General features: G+C 31.1%; 1 protein-coding gene across 2 annotated transcripts; it reads left to right on the top strand.

The window, feature by feature from the left end:
• Nucleotides 1-4,615: 4,615 nt before the first annotated feature.
• LOC145333534 (uncharacterized) lies at nucleotides 4,616-22,245 on the top strand. 2 transcript variants are annotated; one of them, XM_080178692.1, is made up of 9 exons: nucleotides 4,683-4,737; nucleotides 5,173-5,235; nucleotides 17,357-17,410; nucleotides 18,330-18,417; nucleotides 18,964-19,025; nucleotides 19,500-19,570; nucleotides 20,103-20,196; nucleotides 20,801-20,911; nucleotides 22,191-22,245. In XM_080178692.1, exons 1-9 carry the CDS (start codon nucleotides 4,694-4,696, stop codon nucleotides 22,234-22,236), a joined length of 633 nt encoding a protein of 210 aa, XP_080034818.1. In that variant the 5' UTR covers nucleotides 4,683-4,693; the 3' UTR covers nucleotides 22,237-22,245. The 2 variants fall into 2 exon arrangements, with proteins under 2 accessions (XP_080034819.1, XP_080034818.1); XM_080178693.1 differs by lacking the exon at nucleotides 5,173-5,235 and having other exon boundaries at nucleotides 4,616-4,737.
• The last annotated feature ends 933 nt before the right edge of the window (nucleotides 22,246-23,178 follow it).

The raw sequence follows: 23,178 nt of genomic DNA, 5'->3' as shown, positions 1-23,178 counted from the left end.
AAAAAAAAATTACTGCATTTTAAAACAAAAACTAATCTTTTGTGATTGGAATTCACATAATAATATTGTATTTTGACCAGGGAAGGAGGAGACAATGGACTGTTTTTTTTAACTAGTGCCCTAAGCTTTTAAAACACGTACAAATGCTTCACTAAAAATGTGCATAATTGAAAAAAAATCTTGATTGTTAGAAAATTTAAGTGTTCTAAATTTTCCACCAATAATATTTATCTAGGGAAGGTAAATTTTTATATCAGGTTTGGGGTGTGCATAAATTTATCCTTTATTGTCCTATCCCTCGAGATCCCTGGTGTTATTGACCGATTTTAATTTTTTGTTTTGTTCCAATATTTAAAAACAAAATTGCTCCAATTTGTGAAATGTTAAACAGAGAAAAAAACATTTAATACTTGGCAGTTTCATATAGAAACAGGGGTAAGCAAACTGAAGAAAAAGTAGTAGAAGTCAATGGATCTATAGGGATAATACGATGGCCATGAAATTGATGTACATCCCCAATGATGATACACAAAATTACCCCTTCTGTAGATTGAAATTAGTGGTTGAAATGTTTGAACACTCAAATCAATGACTCAACCAATCAAAATTCACTAAAGTTCCCAAAGTTGTTAAGTAAACAAAGAAGTGAACGTTATTTTAAAACTTTGGGGACTAGTGTAATAAACAGCACATTGTCACTTTTCTCTGAGAAACAGAGGTAAGCAAACTGAAGGAACAGTAGTAGAACCATTATATGGGTTGGATATATTGTATCAGTTCTGACACTCTACAAGTTTTAAAGTTCGTTTGTCCTATCTTTTCAGAGCTTCTCTTGTATATATGCTGTCATCCTTGTTCTGAAATGATCAACTGCAGAAATGTAATTGTTTTAGACTAATTAAAATCAGTTACTTAGTATTCATAAAACTCTTTCACTAACTAATAATGTTTTTTTTCTTCAAGTTGCTATCATTATTCTAATTACTTCGTAGTAAGAAACGTTTCTAATTTAAATAAAAAAAGTAAGAATTGCTCTTTCCAGTATGGATTTGAAATCGATTAATATCCTCAGGATTATAACCAGTTCGCAGTTATTCTAAAAAAATCTTAATCTTATGATTTTCAATTTTCAATTTCGTAGAAAACTGGATATATTACGATGCTAGACATAATTTGTTCGTGTGGATGAGAACCGGTTCTAAACCATCGGATATTAATCTGTTTCGGATGAATAGGAGAAATAACTGTTATCTTACTTTGTCCGTGTGTCTATTTGCATTTGCTTGACATAAAAAGACTGATAGACAGGATAACAAACAAATAAATTATAAACAGATAAATGAACATTTCAATATTGTGTGCATTTTTCTAAATTCATTAACAGGAACTAGTGGTATTAACAAAGTTTTTAGTAAATGAAATCACAAAGGAATGCTATGAAATAAGATTTGTGGCAGGTATTATCAATAAAACGTGGCAATGGCCGATAAATTAATGTACATAACTAATGATGGTACACAAAATTATCCCTTTTGTAGATTACAATTAGTGGTTAAAACGTTTAAACATTTAACTTCATTAACGAACCAATTAAAATTTAAGTTATTAAGCCAATAAATAAGAAAATTTTATTATAAAACTTTGGGGACTAGTGTAATAAACAGCCCAATATCCCCTTAATTAGGACCATTTGATATTGTAAATTTGTAACGGATTGACATATCCATATAGATAACAGATACAATCTATCTACCCATGCTGTAAAGTATATACACTGTTAAAAATAAAATTAAAGTTAATGGCGTGTAAAAGGGAAAAAAACTTATACATTTCTTAAATTTTTTTTCCATTATACATATCCTTGCACCTGCCCTTATTAATCACTGTAAATCAATTAAAAAATGAAAATTTATGATAAATAATTTCTTAATACTTTAGCATTAATTGTGCAAAAAACTGTTTGAAAATCAGAGAGCGGTAAATTTTTAGTATCGCAACTACACGATACCTAGGGTATGTTCGTATGTCAGTACGTCTTTTTGGAAGCATGTTGATTTTATATTCCTTGTTTATAAAGGGATTTCAAAAAAATATTTGAAACATAAGATCCTATTTGGTTCGACCCTAGCCTCTAGGTGGGTTTAGTTGGCAGTTGAGGTTAGGAAAGTAGCTTAAAACCATCTTTAGTCGTTAGTACAACCAATTCGGACCAGCACTTGCCAATATAATAAGCTTCAGACAAAAACCTGAAATTTTTAAAATTATTTCTTTAGAATAAAAGATACACAAAATCTAAGATTGACTTTTGATTTTGCATTTTCTAAAAATATCATTAAATTTGATATATTTTCAATTTATAAATATTTTCTTTACTTGGTTTTGCTGCGCTACTTAAGGCCTAGGTTGTTCTATTTTTTAATGCATGAAGCCTTGTCTTATTAATCGCAGGTTCAAAAATCACAATTTAATCATCACTTATTCATATCTGCTTGATTGTAAGTTTACTGTAATACCATATTGATAAACAGCTAAAGAGTCATCCTATTTAATTGAAATTTGTGTCACTTTTCATTTGTTAAGGGTATTGGCAAATTCACAACTCACAAACTGGCTTTTAACCCTCTCCCCTCCCCCCCAAAAAAAGAAAAAAAATAAGAAATCTCCTTGGAAACTTCACTGTTTATTAAAATCCATTTAGGTCCAGCGGATAGCCAGATTATTCGCTACATACACATAGCATTCCTGTTGCTTTTAATCATTTATATAAGGATTATTGTGAAATCAGTTAAAAGTTAGGGTATAGTCCCCTTCGTTGCAACGCCTCTTAAGGTGCTTTTCGTCGTATTTTCACAGTAGCTTTTGATAGGTTATTTTTGGTTAGGTGATTGCTTTGCAGGGTTAGGCTAGAAATAGGGGAAAAGCTACTGTGAAAATACTACGAAACGCATCTTAAAAAGCGTTGCTACGAAAGGGGCTCTACCCAAAAGTTATCATAATATATATCTTGTAAATTATAGACATTGGTATTATGCTGTCGCCTTTCAATTTTACTTTTGATCCATAAATCGGTTTTAATAATAATATGTAACAAATACTAAGACATGAACAATTTTTATAATAAAGTAAAGGGATCTCTATCTGTGTATCTGTGAACCGAAGGATCTTGCTAACGCTGAACCGATTTGGTTCTCATTTACAATGTAGCTTTCTTAGGTACTGGGAATGTTTATAACTATTTTTAAGGAGGGTACCACCACAAACCCAAGATAAACCTCCCCTAGAAAAATATTCTTCCTCCCATAAAATCCTAATATATAAAGTAATAAGAGTTTTTTTTTGTCTGTCACGAAGGATCTTGCTAACCACTGAACCGATATTGTTCTCCTTTACAGTGAAGCTTCTTATAGGTCCTGGGAAAGTTTTAAACTATTTTTGGGGAGGGTGTCTTTACCCCCCTCCTCGCCAAAAAAATGTTTTTTTTACATAGGGGCGTAGCCGCTAGTCTAAAATAAAGAATTAGGCTATTGAATTCAACCCCCCTCCCTCAAGTGCCCCTGCAGGAATCTAAATTATATCCGCTAGTTTTTCATATAGTAGTTAGATGTGTTTGTGTCTGCGTGGGTGTTTGATAAGTAAGATATCTTAAATGGATCATCAGGTGTAAGAATTTTATCATAATATTTATTGTGTGTATGTTGCTGTTGAAAGTTAAGATTTTTTTAAACCGAGTAATGAATATTTTTTATCATGATAATTATCTCTTTTCCAGTTTATGCATGTTTGAAATAATTAATGAATCAAATAGAAGTAACCTACACCTTGAAGGGGTAATTAATTTCTAGAGTGGGGGGGGGGGGGGTTAGGGTCGGTTTACTTTTAACAGGGCCCGGCAGCCGCCTGTAAGCCTTGGGGAAATCAACCTTTTAGAATTTTAATAATCAGCTTGAATTCTAAACCTGGCCAAAATATGGCAATCCTACTTTTTTTTTAAATCAAAGCATCTAAACGAGTTTAAATTTGAGGCTTAGTCGCAGCTGACGCGCGGCTGCAGAGCAATACTTTTTAATATTGTACTTTTGATTTTTGCTTTCGAAACAATTAAAAATTATAGTTTATTTAGATATTTGACTTGACGGATAATTCTACATTTTTACACGAAGCACTAGAAAGTTTATTATTAATATTATAAGATGTTTTACAGTTCGAAGATTTTTTCTCAATGTTTTTGAAAACATTGAAATAAACTAAGAGAAACATTTAAAAAATCCTAGTGAAATATTGAGAAAAAAACAATGAAAAAAACACTGAAAAATACTGAAGATATTTTTATCTCTCAATGTTTTTGAAATCATTGAAAAAATCTCAAGAGCCTGCGATTTTTTTACCCTTGGCTTTAGAAGTTTTTAAAGATATTGAAAAATACCTAGGAAAACATTGAGAAAAACCTAGTGAAACATTGCAGAGAAAAAACAATGAAAAAACATTTAAAAATACTGCTATTTATTATACGTACCCTTGGGTTTCTTAGGATAGGTTAGGTTGACTAAACCTAACCCATCCTATTTAAGTTAGATTTATACAAATAAACAAGGTCGTTAATCAAATACTCACTAAGTAATGAAATGCATTGATCAAAAAATATTTTAAATCTAAATGTTGAATAATTGTTATTTTAATTTCAGAGAAAGTAAAAATGCCCACAGCTATTGCCGACCTGGCCATTTCTGACGAATCCAGGTAAATTAAATGAAAGGCAAAGGGGGAAATAGACATTTGAGTTCAGATATATATTACCTACATAGCTCATTTATCCCATATTAAATATTTTAATAAGAGGTAAGTGAAGTCAATTAAATTGAATTATCTCAAATTTCTTACTTAAAATATTTTTGTCTATTATTTAAACTCATATGGCTGATTCCTCGATTTTTTTTCATTTTTGTGAATAAATAATTTTATTGTTCATATCAATGAAATGTGTTCTTTGACACTTTTCTTCAAAAGGTTTCATAATTTGAATCTAAAGTATTGTTTTTACATCTTAAACAAAAAAAAAATGGGTTTACTATTATTTTTCTTTCAAATTAAGACTATTAGAAAATATTCTTTATAAATCACTGAAAATGATATGATTTGAATATTTTTGTTACTATCGATTTTTCTGCTCTATAGACCCTATCCACCTCCGAACAATGTTATTTACCATTTTGGAATCCTGACAATCCATACTTTCAGGTAGCCTATAACAAAAATAAAATCATACCTAAAATGAATGCTTTAAAAATTAGATCAAACATAGAAAAATAAAAGTATACCATAACAACAAGGGGTATTATTTTTAACTTGTACAGATTCCAGTCGGTCATCCCAAGAAAGCAAGCCGATATGATACTACAATCGGTTTATTATTACTTAGATCTTACACCAGATTATCATGTACTCCAATAAAGTGAAACTTGTAGCTAGCTACAATAACGATCTCCCCAAAACCCATCTTTACGCCGTCATTCCTACTGTATGAACGAGCTGACCAATAATAATGTCAATGTAAGCAAATTAGAGGAAAACACTAGAGGGGGTTAAAATACTGTATGTTCCCATCCAAAGTACCTCGTGACGACTCTCAATTAAGTCTTTGAAAATCAACCAATAATGTCGGAAATATCAATACAGCCAAGTAGCAGAAAACAATTGGTTAGGAGACGAAAAAGGTCCTTGGAAAAGGGGGGCAGGTAGTTATCTGTATATACATCTTTACTATTTTACATGTTTTATTTTAAATTTATGTTGAGTCTTTTTCTGTGAGGTAAACTTGAATATAAGGGTAATACTTTATATACCTAACTATTATCAGAAGAAAACAAAATTATTAGATAAAATTCTTAGAAAATAACTGTAGATAATTCTTTAATTCTAATGTGCAAATCATAATTCCATATAATTCATTTACTAAGAACAAAATTAATTATATTTAAAATTTGCATTAAGACATAATTTTGAAATTTTCGCTATGCAACTAGAACGATTATGTTATATGCTTAGAATACTTACCAATAATAATGTCACTTTAGGAAAACAAGAATCTAAAGGGATAAGACAAATTAATAAATCAATGTACATACAATGATGAATGATGATACACAAAATTACCCAACCTGTGGATTTCAATTGTTGGTTGAAACATTTGCACCTTCAACGTCATAAAAAAACATTCAAAATTCGATAAATGTCCTCAAAGTTGTTAAGTCAACGATAAGAAAACAGTAATAAACAGCCCAATGCCCCTCCCCTCCCTCACTGGTTAGAAAAGCATTATATTTCTATAGTGTCTAGATATTGGTAAATTTCCAACGTTATAATGTCTGATGATCTCTTTTCATTTCGTTTAGCCGTAGTGTCAGACAAACAAACAAACAAAACGTTTGTAGAAAAGCCCCGCTCCAAAAAAAGAAAAGTTTTTAAAGCAAATGCAATGAAGTGTGTAATATTATACACACAGCAACTTTGGTAATATCCCATCAATCACGTTTGGACCAATTTTTCATCCCACCCCTAGTCTACCTCCTATCAAAACCTCGTAACACTAAAAAAATTATGATGTCTTTTTTTAGGTTAAGTAGGGCTTTTAAATCATTGCAATATTAAATTGTCTACAAAAATGTAAATTGAAGTATATTTTTTCATTGTTAGATATTGAACCAGTTCTCAGCCATAATAAAAAAATATATCATCAACTTATAGCTAATTTTCCACGAATATCAAAATAAACATCATAAAATTAAAACCAGTCTTGTTAGCCCAGTCCTTCATTCGGTCTGGTTAACAAAACTGGTTTAAATCTTGTAATGTTTCCTTTTGATATCTGCGGAAAGCTGTTTATAATATGATGCGATAAATAACCATTCCTCCATAATTAGAATGAATTTCGGATCTTAGGGGACAAATATTTAATCTAAAATATATTTTTACAATCACTAATACTGCTTGGTATTTTGTTATCCTTGTTTAAAAGTTAAGTCTGTGTTTAACATCTCTTTATGTGTTTTCTTTTTGTGGTTTTTCTGCGCAACCAATTTTTTCATTTTCAAGTTTTTGGAAAACAACAAATAAAGCCTTTATAAAAAAAAGTATTTGAAAATAGTTATTGGTTGATAAAAGTTCCTCATGGCCTTTATATTTTCTCATAAGATCAGTTACATTTTTGTGCAATAAGATTAGAAAAATTTTAAGCAGCTTATAGTGCCTATAAAAAATTACGTCATACAATACTAATACAAATGACCAATGATAGGCAGTACACATTTTAATTGGCCGATGGTAGGCCACTATGACATTTTTATAGTGCATCGAAAATGCAGTTATAATAGGTAAAATTCCTTCCTTATATTATTTTCGTGTTAAATTAGAAAAATATAAATATTTTTTAAAACTGTTTTTTTTTCTTTAGTCATAAGCTTTTTTTCTGTCATTCTTCAGCCTTTCCTTCATCAAAGATAAAACTATTTTAATCTTTTTCTAAATAATTATTTATTTGAGTTTCTATAATTTGGTTTGATTATTAAACCTCTTTTTTTTAAACCAACTTTATTTTACCAGGAATTAGGGAATTAATAACCAAGAACAAGGTATAAATTATCCAATTAAAATCCGTAGTATGCTAAATTTTGTCAAATCCAAAACTATCATCTTTATTTCTACATGACTAAAGCATAATATATTACAACAAGTTACTAAAAAAATTTAATGCAGTAACTTATTATTTTCATCGGGCGAAAAGTTGTGTAAAATAGGTTTATACAGATTATTAGCCCATATTCTTGTTTATATTATATCCTTATAATAAAACAACAGGATGTGTGTTTGTCTGTCTGTATTTGTGTACCGTAGGATCTCGCTAACTGCTTAACCGATATGGTTCTCCTTATAGCTTTTCATAGGTCCCGGAAAGGTTTATAACTACCCGTCTAGAATAAATCCCCCCCCCCCAAAAAAAATATATATTTTTGTACTTTTCCTTTTTAAAACTACAATTGAAAATGGGGGTCGATTCGCCCTCCACCCCATAAAGGGCCTTTAGAGGTCTCTAGGGCGTAACCGCTAGTAGAGATATATAGAGATGGAGTGGTGGGGAATAAAGTGGACACATCCCCCCCCATTTTGAATTAAAAAAAAACGACAACAAGCAGATGCAATACATGTTACACGCCTATAAAATTTTCTCCTGATTTAATTAAATAATTAAAATATTAAATTTTTCCATTCCATTAAATTCCTGTGTTTCTAAAAATATTAACCAATATAATTGCTTTCTTGGATTCTTTAGTTTCTGCACAGTTTCTCTTGCTTTTTATCAGGAGGCTTAGCATCTCTATAATCCCAATTGTAAACTACAGAACAGGGTAATTTTGTTTATCAACATTTGGGAAGTATATTGACTTATCCCTTTAGATCCATGATACACAGTAAAATAACAAGAGACAGTTGGACATTCCGAGAAGATGCACTTAATGTTTGAAATAATTTGGGCCACAGTAAAAGTGTCTGACTATGACGTCAGAAAAAATTAACAATTAAACAATGAGAGGCCGCTATATATTTTACCATTGTGAATACTGGCTTCTCATTGGTTAATTGTTAATTTTTTCTGACGTCATAGTCAGACACTTTTACTGTTTTCTGGATTCTTTAGTTTCTGCAGAGTTTCTCTTGCTTTTCATGAGGGGGCACAGCATCTCTATAATCCGAATTGTAATCTACAGAGGGGGTAATTTTGTTTATCATCATTTGGGATAAACATCAATTTATCAGCAATTGTCTAATCCCTTTAGATCGATGATACACAATAAAATAACAAGAGACAATTGAACATTCCTAGGTTTTAAAGAAGATGTACTTAATGTTTGAAATAATTTTGTTTGTTGAAAAAGGAACTTAACAATTTTTTTTATTTAATTGATTTTTCCTAAATTGACTTCTCTCTTGTTATTTTACCACTACCAGGTTAATTAAAAATTTAAGATGACCTTAGATTAAATTTTTAAAGAATTCTTTATAATGAATTTAATAATGGTTTTAAAGTTTGCGTTAATTCAAGGTTTATAATTTACTTATTAAATAAACAAGATCGTTGTCTGTTTAAAAAAAACCATCCTCTTTAATTTTAAATCAAACTCCTGCCTTTCAATTTTCATAATTTTTAGTTTTCAGCCCACCCCCCCCCCCCCTCCCGGCAAAACCCTTTCACGCCACTGATCCTTACCTGTGTTATTCTGCTAAAACTTGCTTTATCCTACTTTTAAACTTGATTGTAGAGATGCTTTGCTTATTACAGGCTACCTAATCATCTCAAGAATTACCAATCCAAAAATCAATTACATGATCTAAATTAAATTTGAAATATCAAAATTAAAAGTCAATATGTTTGAAATTTACTAACGTACTTTCAAGTAATGCCTATCGAGTTACTATGCTTTCTAAATTAGGCCTAACTTTCAAGGGAATCACCATGCATAGTTGAAACAATGACAACACACATAAGAAGCGAATCTCACAGGGGGTATATTTTGGTTTGTTTATATATTACTTTAGATCAATTAGATTATGCTATATTGGGTATTGTATAGACCCTTAGGGTTAGGGCACTGGAGGAATAGGCCCCAGAGGGTTAGTTCCCCTCCTGCATGGTTTAGGCATAGAAACGAAATTTACCACCCTATTCCATTATTAAAAATATTAAGTGAGAAGGGGAATCCAGCGATCAACAGGCACTTTGTGTTAAAGCACTGCCGGACTGATATTCAAAACAAGTAGCTTTGCTAATAAAAAGTTTTAGTTCCAACACTTGACTGACCTACATATGAAGATCTGTTTAACATATACTTCCCCTTTCATACATATATATTGTATATACCATCTTCATAGTGTTCATTCAATGAAAAATATAATAAAATGGTATTATGTGATATTTTTAGTCGCTAAGCTCAGATGGTATTGTCTGTCTATCTGTCCTTCTGAATGTCTGTCTGTAAAGTTTGGAGATTAAAGGAATAGATGAATTCCTCCTTCACTTTCTTCACTTAATTCCCCATCTCTTCATTCCCCCTCAATTCCCCTTCCCTTCCAATTTCCATCTCTTCCCCTTCCCTTAAAATTCCCATTTCTTCCAATTCTCTTCCTCTCCACATCTCTTCCCCTTCCCTTACAATTTCCATTTCTTTCCCATCCTCTTCCAATCACCTTCCCTTTCCCTTCCACTCCCTCTATCTTTCACTCCCCTTCTCTTGCCTCCTTTTATCTCTATATTTGATTACCCTTCCCCTCCCCTTAATTTACCCTTCACTGCAACTGAGACATTCAGTAAACATGGATAAATAGGTGATCAATAAATCTTCATATAATCTACTTCTAGGTAAAATTTTGCCTTAGCTAGTTTTCTTTTTAAGGATGTAGATTAAATTAATCAGTGTAAACTTTTTATCAGAAAAATATGAATTTTCAAAAGTTGCTAGAAAAAAAGGAACTCTATAATTTTTAAAAATATTAGTGGCTAAACGCCTTCCTAAAACGTTTATACAAAACAACAAAAACATCACTTTTCCATGTTAATTTTTTTGTTTTGTTTGGGGGGGGGGGGTTAAAAATATTATTATTGTCTTTCAACAATAAAAAAGCTATAATTAAGTCCTATATACTTTTCGAAATATAAAAAATTAGAAATGTTTTATACATATGTTTTGTATTAATTTTGACACAAAGTAGGCTAAAATTTGTTTTATTGTGTAATCACTGGTGGCAAGTTCCGCGCTGTTGGTCAGATAAACCACTAACCAAAGAAAAAAAACTCCACAGAGTGCATACCTCTCCTATTAACCCTTCTTGGATACCTACCTCTAGGGCTTTAACTGGGGGTCTAAAGGGATAAGACAATGGCCGAAAAATTAATGTACATCCCCAATGATGATACACAACATTACTCTTTCTGTAGATTACAATTAGGTGTTGATACGTTTGAACACTTAACTTAAGAAACCAACCAAACAAAATTGTGAAAGGAGAATGTCGCTTAAAAAATCAGCATGTGACGTCATTAAAATGAGGGATTATCCATCTCTTTTTTAGGGATTTTCTTTCCCACTCCTCGATCTTCTCCTCGACCCTCATTTTTATGACGTCAGAATTTTTTTGGAGTGACTTTCTCGATCATTTCATCTTTTTTTTTTAAAGAAATTGAAAATAAGGGGTAGGGGATTTTTTCCCTCTGTTTCAACCATGCAATGCCTTACCTTCAGGGCTACCAAGTGCCTAATATAACCTAACCTAAAGTATTACCTTGTTGGGTCATCAAGGAATACAGCTGAATAGAATTATGTTTTTCATAAAGCATTTATAGTCTTCGAATACTGAAACATCCTTTAATAGTAAACACATTACTGCTTTATCATAATTGGGGATAATTTTGATTCATTGTCAATTTATACTTTTGTAACAAAGATATTCTCATAATTGAAAAAAAGCTAGATTTTAAACTATGATTTTCTTCACCGTGACAATAAAAAGATTTTATTTTATAATTGATTCTTTTAAATAAGATTATTTTGACGGATGTTTTAACAAACAAACGTTTTTGTTTTAAGTTTAAAGTGAATTGATTTTCATTTAATACAGATTATAATCGGCTCATTGTTTTATTTTTATATTATTATATTTTAGTTAAAATTAATTATGAAGAAATGGAATGAAGATATGAAATACTTCTATAGATAGACGTCGGATTTTTTTTGTGAAGATTCCGTCCAAAAAATAGGCTTCTGAAACCCTGGCAGCGCATCTGTTATGCAACCATAACTTTGTCTGTTTGACTCACTTTATTTTCTACTAGCGACTATAGCACCCAATAGTCCTCTAGGGGCACTTAAGGAGGGATGGCTACCCTGTAAAGGAGAACCATAACGGTTCTGCTGTTTGCGAGATCCTTCGGTACTAACAGATAGACAAAAAACATCCTGTTACTTTATTGTAAAGATGATTTTTTTTTCGCCACTTATATGTGAAATCTATGAAACCTGAGCAAATCTGAACGTGCAGACGTACAGACTCTGAACACAGAAAGTGAAGCTTCGCTACTGAAAAGAAAAATAATCTAATTACATTATTATTATACTTTTTCTCCTAAGTGGTTTAGCATTTAATTAATAATAGACAGAGAAACATGGACGGAGACAAGGATTAGCAAAAATAATTTAAATTAATACAGCCTTGCATAATAAATGCACATCTAAAAAGGAACCTAAGTTATGAAGAAAGTATCGGGTTCAAATCTCCACTCTAACCAAACCCTTCAAACACTCTACTTTTAGGACAGCAAAAAGTGTGACGTCAAAAAATACGTGTATTATCCATCTGTTTTTAATTTAGGGGTTTCCTTTCCCACTTCTCCTCTCATCTTCCCTTTTTAAACGTATTTTTATGACGTCACACATATTTAACTTTCCACTGTCCCTTACTGTTCTGTAATGGGAATGAACCTTGGCCCATAAACAGGCCATTCAAAGATAGGACCTTCCGAGAAAGGTTTAACGATTAAAGTGGTGTTTGTCAGTAGTTGGGTTTTTAAAGCAACCACAAAAGACTTTTTCAAAGACAATCTTATCCCACGTCCTACGAGATATTAATGGGTATATTCAGGGAAGGAGGGTACATTAGAGTGTAAATTACACTGGTACCCAAAGTTTTATAATCTCTTTATATTATTTGCCCGGCCTTAAAATCTTTGGGTACTTTTATTGAATTGGTTGTTACACATTAGAAGTGTCAGAACTTTTTAACCAATAATCTTATATCATCATTGGGGATGCATATCAATTCATATCTCATTTTGTCTTATACCCTAAAATCCTTGGGCATGACTTAAATCTTAAAACGGATAATTATTATTGTTGAATTAAAAATTTTTTCAAAAAAATTCCTAAAATAACTATTCCTATGAATGGAGGGAAAGGCAAACTTGTACAAAAAAAGTCAGAATTGGTCCAATGATCCGAGCTTGCCAAAATTTAAACAAGAAAACAAATTTACATTTGTGCATAGCTAAATTTGTTCTAATTGCAATTTTGCAAGTTAAACATATTATTAAAAATTTTAAAACTATTTTTGTTAGCTTGTAATTTGATTTGATTTTTATTTAGATATTTGTGGAAAATTGTATGTAATGCAATGCTATACATGACTTTTCAGTATGAATGAGAACCAGTTGTAATCTAGCGGATAATATCGGGTTCGAAGCCATACTGGAAAAATATTATAGCTGTTTAAAATCCAATTTTAAGTTATATCACCTACCAAATGCAGAATCCTACGAATACAATTATGTGAATAATAAAAAACGTCCAATCTAATATAAAAAAATCTTTGTACAAATTTTTAATGTAATCATAAAAGGGCAATTTTGCATTTAAGACAAAATGTATTATAGAGTAGGTTCGTTCTGAGAGATTAAAAAGAGAAAATAAATGAGAAACTTAATGCATCATGTGGCAAAGAGGGGGGTGGGGCAAGTGAATTGGGAAACAAAAATTTAACAAGAGCAATTATTTACATAAATAGCACGGCATATTAAGCTAACAAAACACATTAAACTGTTATACAGAAACTAATAAATTATTTTAGTAATCAGGAAATGACATAGCTACTGTAAAGGTATAATGCCATTGCTTCTATATTGTGTATACATATATGTATGTGTTAGTGTTCTAATATAGGTGTACAGGTCTGTACTGGCGTTTTTGTGCCTACGGAACTGTATGAGAATGAGCATAGATCGCTGCACTTTGTAAACAAAGAATTTAAATAAATTAAGCGAGATGACGGACAGACATTACCTAATTATCTGTTTCTGCGCATCAAAAACTAAATAAATATGAAATGGCGCTTTTATTGCTAAAAAGAGGGTATAAAATTCATCACCATAAAAGAGGAAGAGACACCAATTTTTTACAGCAAAAATATTTTTAAAAAAAAACTACATATTTTAGTATAATTTGATAAATATATAAAAAATAAAGTAAAACTTTTTTGTTCGTATTGTAATGATTACTTAAAAGCTACATTGGACTAGTAGATAGTCTTCCTGAAAAGCAGAACATAAACAATTGATCCTGAAATTTTTTTTTTTTTTGCAAATGGATGTAATTAATATACTTGTATATTATAACAGAGGAAAAGTCAGTTCAGCTTGTTAACATGGAACTCATTTATTGGATGAGAGGGGATGGGTTAAAGGGGGTGGAAGGGGGGAATTGTCGTCAATTAATTAGAAAATATAAAAATCTGGCGTAAGATCAAATTAATAATATATCCATTTATCTGCACAAATAAGTAAAGTCCTCATGTAGTAATCTATAATTGACTTATTATAGAAATAATCATTTTCTATTTTAGAAAAACCAATAAAAGAATAGGAATTCGAAAAAATAATTTGTAATTTAATCATCCCAATATTTGATGGCGAGTTTGGGATTTTATGGATTCTTGTAAAATGGATTTATTATCACTTGGGGGGGGGGGGGAATTCAAAATTAATTTTTTTTTTTTTTTTTTTTGGGGGGGGGTTAATCTTTATGTCATATAGGCAAGGACGTCCAAGCTTTTTTTTTATTTATGGGAGAGGAGGGTGTAAAAATTCTAAACTCAAATTTTTTTTTTGGGGGGGGGGGATAAAAATGTGCAAACCTGTTTTATCCTAAAGCTGTTTATAATACAATGCAATAAACAACTATTCCACTCGACCTATTAATTAAATTAATCAATTTTAATTGGTGATATTACTTTTTACAAGAATTATCCCTATAACTCAAAATACCAATTAAATTTTGCAAAGAATTTATCCACTGATGATTTATTTTGCAGTGTCTAGTGATTTTGTTTTTAAAGTCAAAGTTTATCAAATTTAAGTAGCTATTTCAATTGTACGCTTTAAAGTCATAGGGAGGTAAAGGACACTCGAGATAAAATTGATATTTTTTCTTTCTTCTTCCAATAATTTTAGACTTAGAAAGAGTAATTTCAAACCTATACTTTTGAAAAAGTTTATTTATTGTCTTTTTATCTTCTCTTTTTTTTCCTGCTTTCTCTCTTTCCCTCTCTATCTCTATCTCTCTTTCAATCTCTCTCTTTCCTTCTCTTTCTCTCCCCTTTCATTTTCGATATAAAATAAATTTTTATTGTATATATATAATTTTTCTTTTTAATAAAAAAATGCACTTTACCATAATAAAACTACTTTGTTAAACACAATTTTGTTGTTGATATTCTAATTATCATTGGTTACGGTCTGATAGAAAACTTTTAAAATTTTTTATTTCAAGATATTAGTTAAGATATTATTTTTTTTTTATCTGATAATTGTTTAAACCGTGGATTAGAGATTATCTTTTTGAATTAGGAAATGTCGTATCCGTAGGTTCGACAAAAACCTAATTTGCTGAAGGATAAACTATGAATTTTAGTAAAACTTTGAAGGTATAATTTTTTAAAATTTTTGGTAGCTTTTTTGGAAATATCCGTTCTTGTTTGAATATAATGCATGCTTTCTAACAGTGATCTTACAAAAAAAGTGACAGAATGTTTATGCAGCTAAAGATCTCGCTAATCGCAGTACTAATTTGATTCTTCTGAAAGAAAAGCTTCTTACAGGTCCACGGTATATAAAGGTTTTGAGAAAATGTAGATTCATTCGCCCAAGAGAAAAAATACCCCCCCCCCCCCTCCATAAGAAAAAAATTGTATTCACTTTTTCTTCTTTAAATTTAAAATTGAAAGTGGTGGATCAACTTAGCCCCCTCCCCACAAAATCAATTTATAGAGTAGCTTCTCTTAAAAAAAAACAATTAAAAATTTAGCCTGCTATTTAGTCTATGTAATAATAGAGATAAATGATCAATTTTTAAAAGCATTTTCTTGGGAAGTGAAATAAGAAATAAGATTAATTATGCTTTATTTATTAATCCATTGGTTTTCTATAATCGATCTAAGATATATGGAAACAATATTACTTTTTAAAAAAATTCTGATGTAATATGAATAGTTGTAGGTCATCAGTAAGAGAGGGGACATTGGACTGAAAACTTTACTTGTTCCCAAAGTTTTTATCTTATTATTTGGTTTAAACTTTGGGGACTTGATTAGATATTACAGACTACTAGTGTACAAACTTTCAACTAATAATTTTAATCATCAAATTGAATAATTTTCTCAACATAATTCATCGTATTTTGTCTTATCCCTTAAGAACCCCAAATGTCAGCAATGATGACTACTTTTACTGGTACTTCATCCATATATTAATTTGTCTGTTATTTAGCATTTTATATTTTCCAGAATATTATTATTAACTAATCGAGAGAAAGTTTGAATTTTTTATATTGGAAATTTTTAATATTATACCTAATTAAGTAATCTTCATAGTGCAATTGCAATCTACGAGTTGATCGTTGAAATATAATATTTACCTTATATTGAATTTCATATAAATTTTTCTACGGTTCCTATATAACTGTTTCACTTTAAAGCAATTCAATTAGATTTTGAAGACAAAATATGAGTAACTAGCGGCTTCGCCCCTAGCCTCTAGGGGCTTTGCCCCAAGAAGTTTAATCAAACCAATTTTTCGGGGGGGGGGGGGGGGGTAGTCGACCCCACTATTTTAATTTTAGTTTTAAAAAGAAAAAAAATTTTTTTTTTTTGGGGGGGGATTTTTAATTTTTTAGGGGGGTTGGGGGTGTCCCACCCCCCAAGAAAATAGCTTAAAACCATCACAGGACCAGTAGGTATAATCCCTGAAAAGTAGAGCCCAATCGGTTCAGCGGTTACTGAGATCTTAAGCTTCAGACGGACAGACAGACGGACAGACAGACAGACGGACAGAGAGACATCGTTCTACTTTGTATTATAGATATATATATAAGGTTTAGTGATTTTTATTAACAACTTTTTATCTTACTCCTTTTTTAAACTCGGCCTGACGATCAGTATGTACTTTTAACCAATTGATATCCACTGGATTAGAATAGGTTCTCATATTGATAATCATGTATAGCATCGTATTACAGACAATTTTCCAAAAATATTAAAGAATAAGCCATAAATTAAACTTGTTTTGTTAACCCGGGGCTTTGGCCATTTTTATTATAGTTTTTTATTTTCATATCCACTAAAAGATGTCTATAATACGATGCGATAAATAACTATTCTCTTAAGTTTATCATTTCAATGAGCTTTGCTACCATTGAAAGTAATTGGCTTATGTAAGAATTTTGATTTTGATTTTAATTTTTAATTTTATAATTATTTTTTTGTTTAGATACTGGAATGATGATTTAGCCAATGACCGAAGCAGCCCAACTCTTTCAAACAGGTATAATACATGACTTCAAAATAGTCATTTTTCCGTGAGTTTTAAAATGAAAAATTTAAAAATTTAAACCAGTTTTGTTAGACCCGGTTTGAATCTAACGGATGATGCTGTTTATAGTGCCTAAAAAAAGGTCTTCATATCATATAAATGACCAATGTTAGGCCAATACACAGACTAAATTACCAATGGCAGTCAAGTACACATTTTAATTGACCAATGGTAGGACAGTATGGCGTCATTTTTACAGGCACTATAAAAAGCTTCCCAAAGGATATTAATCGGTTTCAAAGCCATACTGGAATATTTATTTCTCGCATCGTATTATAAACGGCTTTCCGCGGATATAGAATGTACAATTAAAAGATTAAAACTAGTTTTTTTAGCCCCGAGGTGCCGGAGGCACTGGCTAAAAAAACTGGTTTAATCTTATGATTGTACATTTTTATATTCGTAGAAAGCTGGATATAATACGATGCTAGACATAGTTTTTTCGTATGGATGAGAACCGGTTCCTATCCACCGGATTCGAATGAATACGAGAAAAGCTATTATGTAATTTGCGATGCCTTTCTGTTTGCCTTAAAGTTTTCTTCGTATACATCATCTGTAAAGCTAAGGTTTTGTAAGGATTTTGTTCCTTTATGTTGATTTAGAAAACATTAAAACCAGTAAACATAGTAAATTTTTAGATTTTCTTGTTTTCTATTTTGTTCTATAGACATATTATCATCGATTCTAACGCATTCCTATCTCATCTACTGAGTTTCTGCCTTTTTTTCGTAAAAACTTGGTCTTCTTTACATGATCCAAAATAAGTATAAACTTTGTTCAAAGGTATTTTTTTTGTTTTCTTTGAAGATGCGTTTTAACCCAATAAATGTACACTTCCCTCACAAATATTTTATAATAATTATTCTAGTTCACAAGGATCCGCCATGCCCTCCTCCCCCTCTTCCACAGCCTCCCCTCCCCCAGAGTCTGCACATGAGTCCTCTCCCCCTCCTCAGGTAAGCAGGGATCTTAAGGGATGTGGCAATGGCTAATAAATGGATGTACATCCTCAATGATGATAATCAAAATTACCCATTCTGTATTCACAAGTAGTGGTTGAAGCGTTTGGACACTCAACTTAATGACCCAACCAATCAAAATTCCATAATAGTCCCAAACCTTTTTGAGCAAACAAACAAGAAATTATTATTAAAAAACTTTGGGGACTAGTCAAATGTCTCCTACCTCCCTATCAGGTAAGCCAAGTGCATTACGTAAAAACTCACATACTGATATCAGTATTTGTAGAGTAGCATTGCTATTGGAAATTTGCAAACATATACAAAAGTTGTATGTTCCTTTATGTTTCTTTTAGACTTTTCTACATTTTGAAATCTTTAATTTTTTACTAATTTTTAACCTGACATTACAGTTTATATATTTGCTAATTGTTGCTTTTAATGAATTAAAAAGTCTTGATTTTTTCTTTCCAATCACCTTTTTTTCTGTGGAGGAGGGGAACTTCACGTATTTATTTAACTAAGTATTTTTAACTTTTGTAGGCTGACCGCTCAGGTGAGAAGGGTAGAGCCAGGTCAAGAACTCGTGGTGGCAGACCTTACAGGTACGTGCCAGGTGCCAGGATATCTGCAGAGAGATGCTATAGATGATAATTTTTTATTACATAGCCTAAAACTAAGAAATATAGTTTCAAACGGAGGTTTTTAAATAGTTCTTTAAAAAGATGTCCTCTTTTCTATAAAATTGCTTAACACAAACAGAAATGTTAACTATATCAATATAGCTCTGTTGGGTTTCATAAGGACAGACTCACTACTACTTTGTATTATAGATGGCATGTAAATTCAGGGGCCTAAAGGGATAGGACAACATTAATAGATTACCCCTGATATAGATCAAAATCAGTGGTTGAAACGTTTGAATACTTAACTTAATAAAATAAACATCAATAATAGTCCCCAAAGTTGTTGAACCAACAAATGAGAAACGTTATTGTAAAGATTAGAGGAATATGTAATAAACATACCATTATCCCCCCCCCCTTCCCTTTGTAAAAATATATGTATTAAATTTCTAGGATGGCTTCAAGTTTTGAGCTTAGTGACGAACAGCCAGAGCATCTTCCTATCAGAAAACTAAGAAACAAAGGTCAGTAAACATATAAACCGGCATTTTCCCTAAAGTATCTAGTCAAGCACAGAGCCCTACCCCCCCCCCCCCATAAATTGTAAATTAAAAGAAGTAGTTTTTCGTTTCTTTGTTTAGTCTTAAAAGGTTAGGTCTTATTGGGTACTATGCAGGGTGAGTGCCCTTTACTACCCCCCCCCCCCCTTTATTTTCAATTCATTTTACAACAAAGAGGTAGGGAGGGTTTCATTGCTCCTTAGGCACTTTAAGGGAAAGACACAATTCTCTAATTTGTTACAAAGACCACCAACCAACTTCTTAGATTGTAGAACTATTGTATGAACTAGAAATTTGTAAAGGTGTTTAAATAAGATTGAGCAAGAAAAAGGTTTTTGAAAAAGCTTATGGTGCCTAATCAAAAATGACGTCATACAATACAAATGAACAATAATAGGCCAGTATACATTGTAGGCATGAGGCACTAAAAACTGCTTCAATGTTTTTGTGTTATTTAATCTGCCAAAAAAGATTTTTGTACGCTTTAACTTTTCAGGAGATACTTATGAGGCTTTATTTGGACCTGAAGCTCCAAGGTTTATGGTGAATAGAAGAAGTGTGAGCGCGGCCCCTGTCCCCACAAATACAAGGTATTATTAAAAGTTGGGCTATCTTTCTAATATATTTGGTTAATTTATAAATTGCTTGTGAAATAACTCCTATTTTTTATTTTATTTGTTGTAACAGTAATAGTTGCACCATTTTAGAAACTATATGTGCATCTATCTATAATACAAAGTAGTATGATGTCTGTCTGTCTGTCTGAAGCTTAAGATCTCAGTAACCCCTGAACCGATAAGACTCTACTTTTCAGAGAATACACCTACTGATCCTGTGAAGGTTTTAAGCTATTTTCTTGGGGGGTGGAACACCCCCAACCCCCCAAAAAAATGAAAAATACCCCCTCCAAACAAACAAAAAAAAAATTCTTTTTAAAACTAAAATTTAAAAAGGGGGGTCGACTGCCCCCCCTCAAAAAAAAAATCCCCCCCCCCCCAAAAAAAAATAGTATTTTTTTATTTTTCTTCTTAAATTTAAATAACACAAAAATAGGTTGATCAATCCTCTTAGGAGTAAAGCCCTTAGAGGCTAGGGGCGAAGCTGCTAGTGAAGAAATAAAACAATAAAAGTTATTTCTAAGGTTTAGTGTTCATTTTCTCTTTGTAATAATTTTAACTTTTTTTAAATTTTAAGGAGAAGGAAGCCATTGCCTATTAATCCCCTGACAGGAGAACAATTAGGATCAAGAGGGGGTTTAGATATCCCCCCACCTGAGACCATAACTGCTGTTCCTAACTTTAGCAGGTATTTATCTATCTAAGTTTTAAAAATCAGGTATTTTTCCCCTCAAAATAAGGCCTTTTAAATTACCCTACCCCCAATAATAAAATTTAGAAAGGGAGGGGTTATTACACAACCCTCCATGTAAATTGCAAAATTTCTCCCCCCGAGGTTTTGTGAAATTATAATAATAACATTAAATCCGAAAAGTAAATTAACTAGCTTTTCTTCGTTTATTTGGATCCTAATACTTATAAAAAGTACAAGGATGTCTGGCTGTTCAAAAGGATCTCACTAACCGCTGGACCGATATGGTTCTCCTTTACAATGTAACTTGTCATATTCATAGGAAGGTTTATAACTATAATGGGGTAGTGTACTCCCACACTCCCAATAGAAATCATCCCTAGAAAAATTACCAATTTTTTGTTACTTTGCTTTTAAAGACTTGAATTGCAATTTGCAAACGGAGGCGTTAATACCCCCCACCCCCACCTTAGAGGCATAGCCGTTAGTTATGAAATAAAGAAACTGTACATTCCATTGCAAAAAACGCGATCTTTGGTTTGTTTAAATGTCCATTTATTTAGCATTTTTCAAGAATGTCAAGCGTGGGAAAATTTTTAGAATGTGGGAACAATTTATTTTGATTTAAATGGTACATATGATTTTCATTTAAATTCATTTTTTAGACCCGTGAGAAAATTTTTTTAACGTGAGAACCATTTAATTTTCATTGAATTTCATTTTTTGGAAGTGTGGGAAAAAACGGGAGAAAAAATATGTTTTAGTATAAAGAAATGTTCTATCAGTTTCAAACCTTTTTCATTCGATAGATCATACTGACTTTGGAAAAACTGTCTGACCAATTTTTGAAATTCAATCTGTGAAAAAAGATATTCAAGTTTTAATTTTTTGTTTTGAAAATATTATTTTACATGTATTGACGCCATCTTGGATTATGATAATTTTTTTTTGTTAGAAGATTTTTTTTTCTAAAATATTTTTAAAAAATTAACTTTTTACAATAAAAAAATCTTTGAACTTAAATTGACCAATAATTCAAAGATTTTTTCTCTTTGATTTGGAAGATTTTTTATGATATTTTTTTTTAATGTCAAATAAAAACACAACAGTGAAAAAAATGAAAATTAAATGAAAAAACGTTTTATGATTTTATTCAAGAAATTATTTGCTAACATCACCTTTTTGTTGCAATAGAATGTTATTTAAGCAAACAAAATTTAAATATCCATTTATGCTAAATTTTGTTTGCTTAAATAACTCATTTTTGCTTTTTTAGGTTCAAGCGCCCCCCTCCTGGAGGCTTTTCCAGCCAACTCTGGTAAATTCCACCAAATCTGCAAATTCAATGATTTTTTGAACCTTTCTATAATATATATGTACATCATTTCTTAAAATTAAAGTAATGTAATTTATCAAAAATATTCTGATTTTTTCAGAAAAATAAATACACGAAATAATAAAAACAGAATATCTATTGTACAAGTAAAATTAATATTATTTTCTTCAAACTTTGATTGAGGCCATTTATTGTGATCTCAAAAGTTGAGTTTCTGACACAATAATATTGGCAATTATAGAATAACCAAATATATTATCAAACCAAAGATTATCTTACTGTATATTGTAATAGTTATTTATCGCATCGTACTATAGACATTTTTCCATGGATAAAAAAATGAGGGCCTGGGATGACATTACTGGTTTTAATTTTATGATTTTTATTTCAATATCCGTTGAAAATTGTCTTTAATACGATGCTATACATGATTTTTTCGGTATGGCTGAGAACCGGTTCTATTCCAGTGGACATTAATCGGTTTCGAAGCTATACTAGAAACCATACTACCAAAAATTTGAAAAAAAATACTTGGGGTAGGGCATTTTACAAAAGATTATTTTTCTGAATTTTTTAATTGGTGGTAAAATTGGGGGCTAAATATTTTTTTTTCCTGATGCCTTATCCCCGTATATTTGCTATATATATTATGTATTGTATTAAAAAATGTTTAAAAGGCTTATTATACTTTTTTGTATAAAAAGTGCTCTAAGCTTATCTAGTTTAAAAAAAACCATATATTTATTCATTTACCCTATGAGTATTGTAATGCTTTATTCCTGAATAAATTTAGAAATAAAATTAATATTTATTATCTTTATTAATATTTTATCTGTTGGATATTTATCAGGGTTTGGCAGCCGCATAGCTGTAGCTGCGGTTAACGGTCGCTTAGGGTGAATGCAAGGTTGCGGCTGAATAAAAAATA

The sequence above is a fragment of the Acartia tonsa genome, chromosome 12, assembly GCF_053477335.1.
Source record: "Acartia tonsa isolate MP-2025a chromosome 12, ASM5347733v1, whole genome shotgun sequence".
Taxonomy (NCBI): domain Eukaryota; kingdom Metazoa; phylum Arthropoda; class Copepoda; order Calanoida; family Acartiidae; genus Acartia; species Acartia tonsa.
This window is presented reverse-complemented; position numbering and strand designations above follow the sequence as displayed.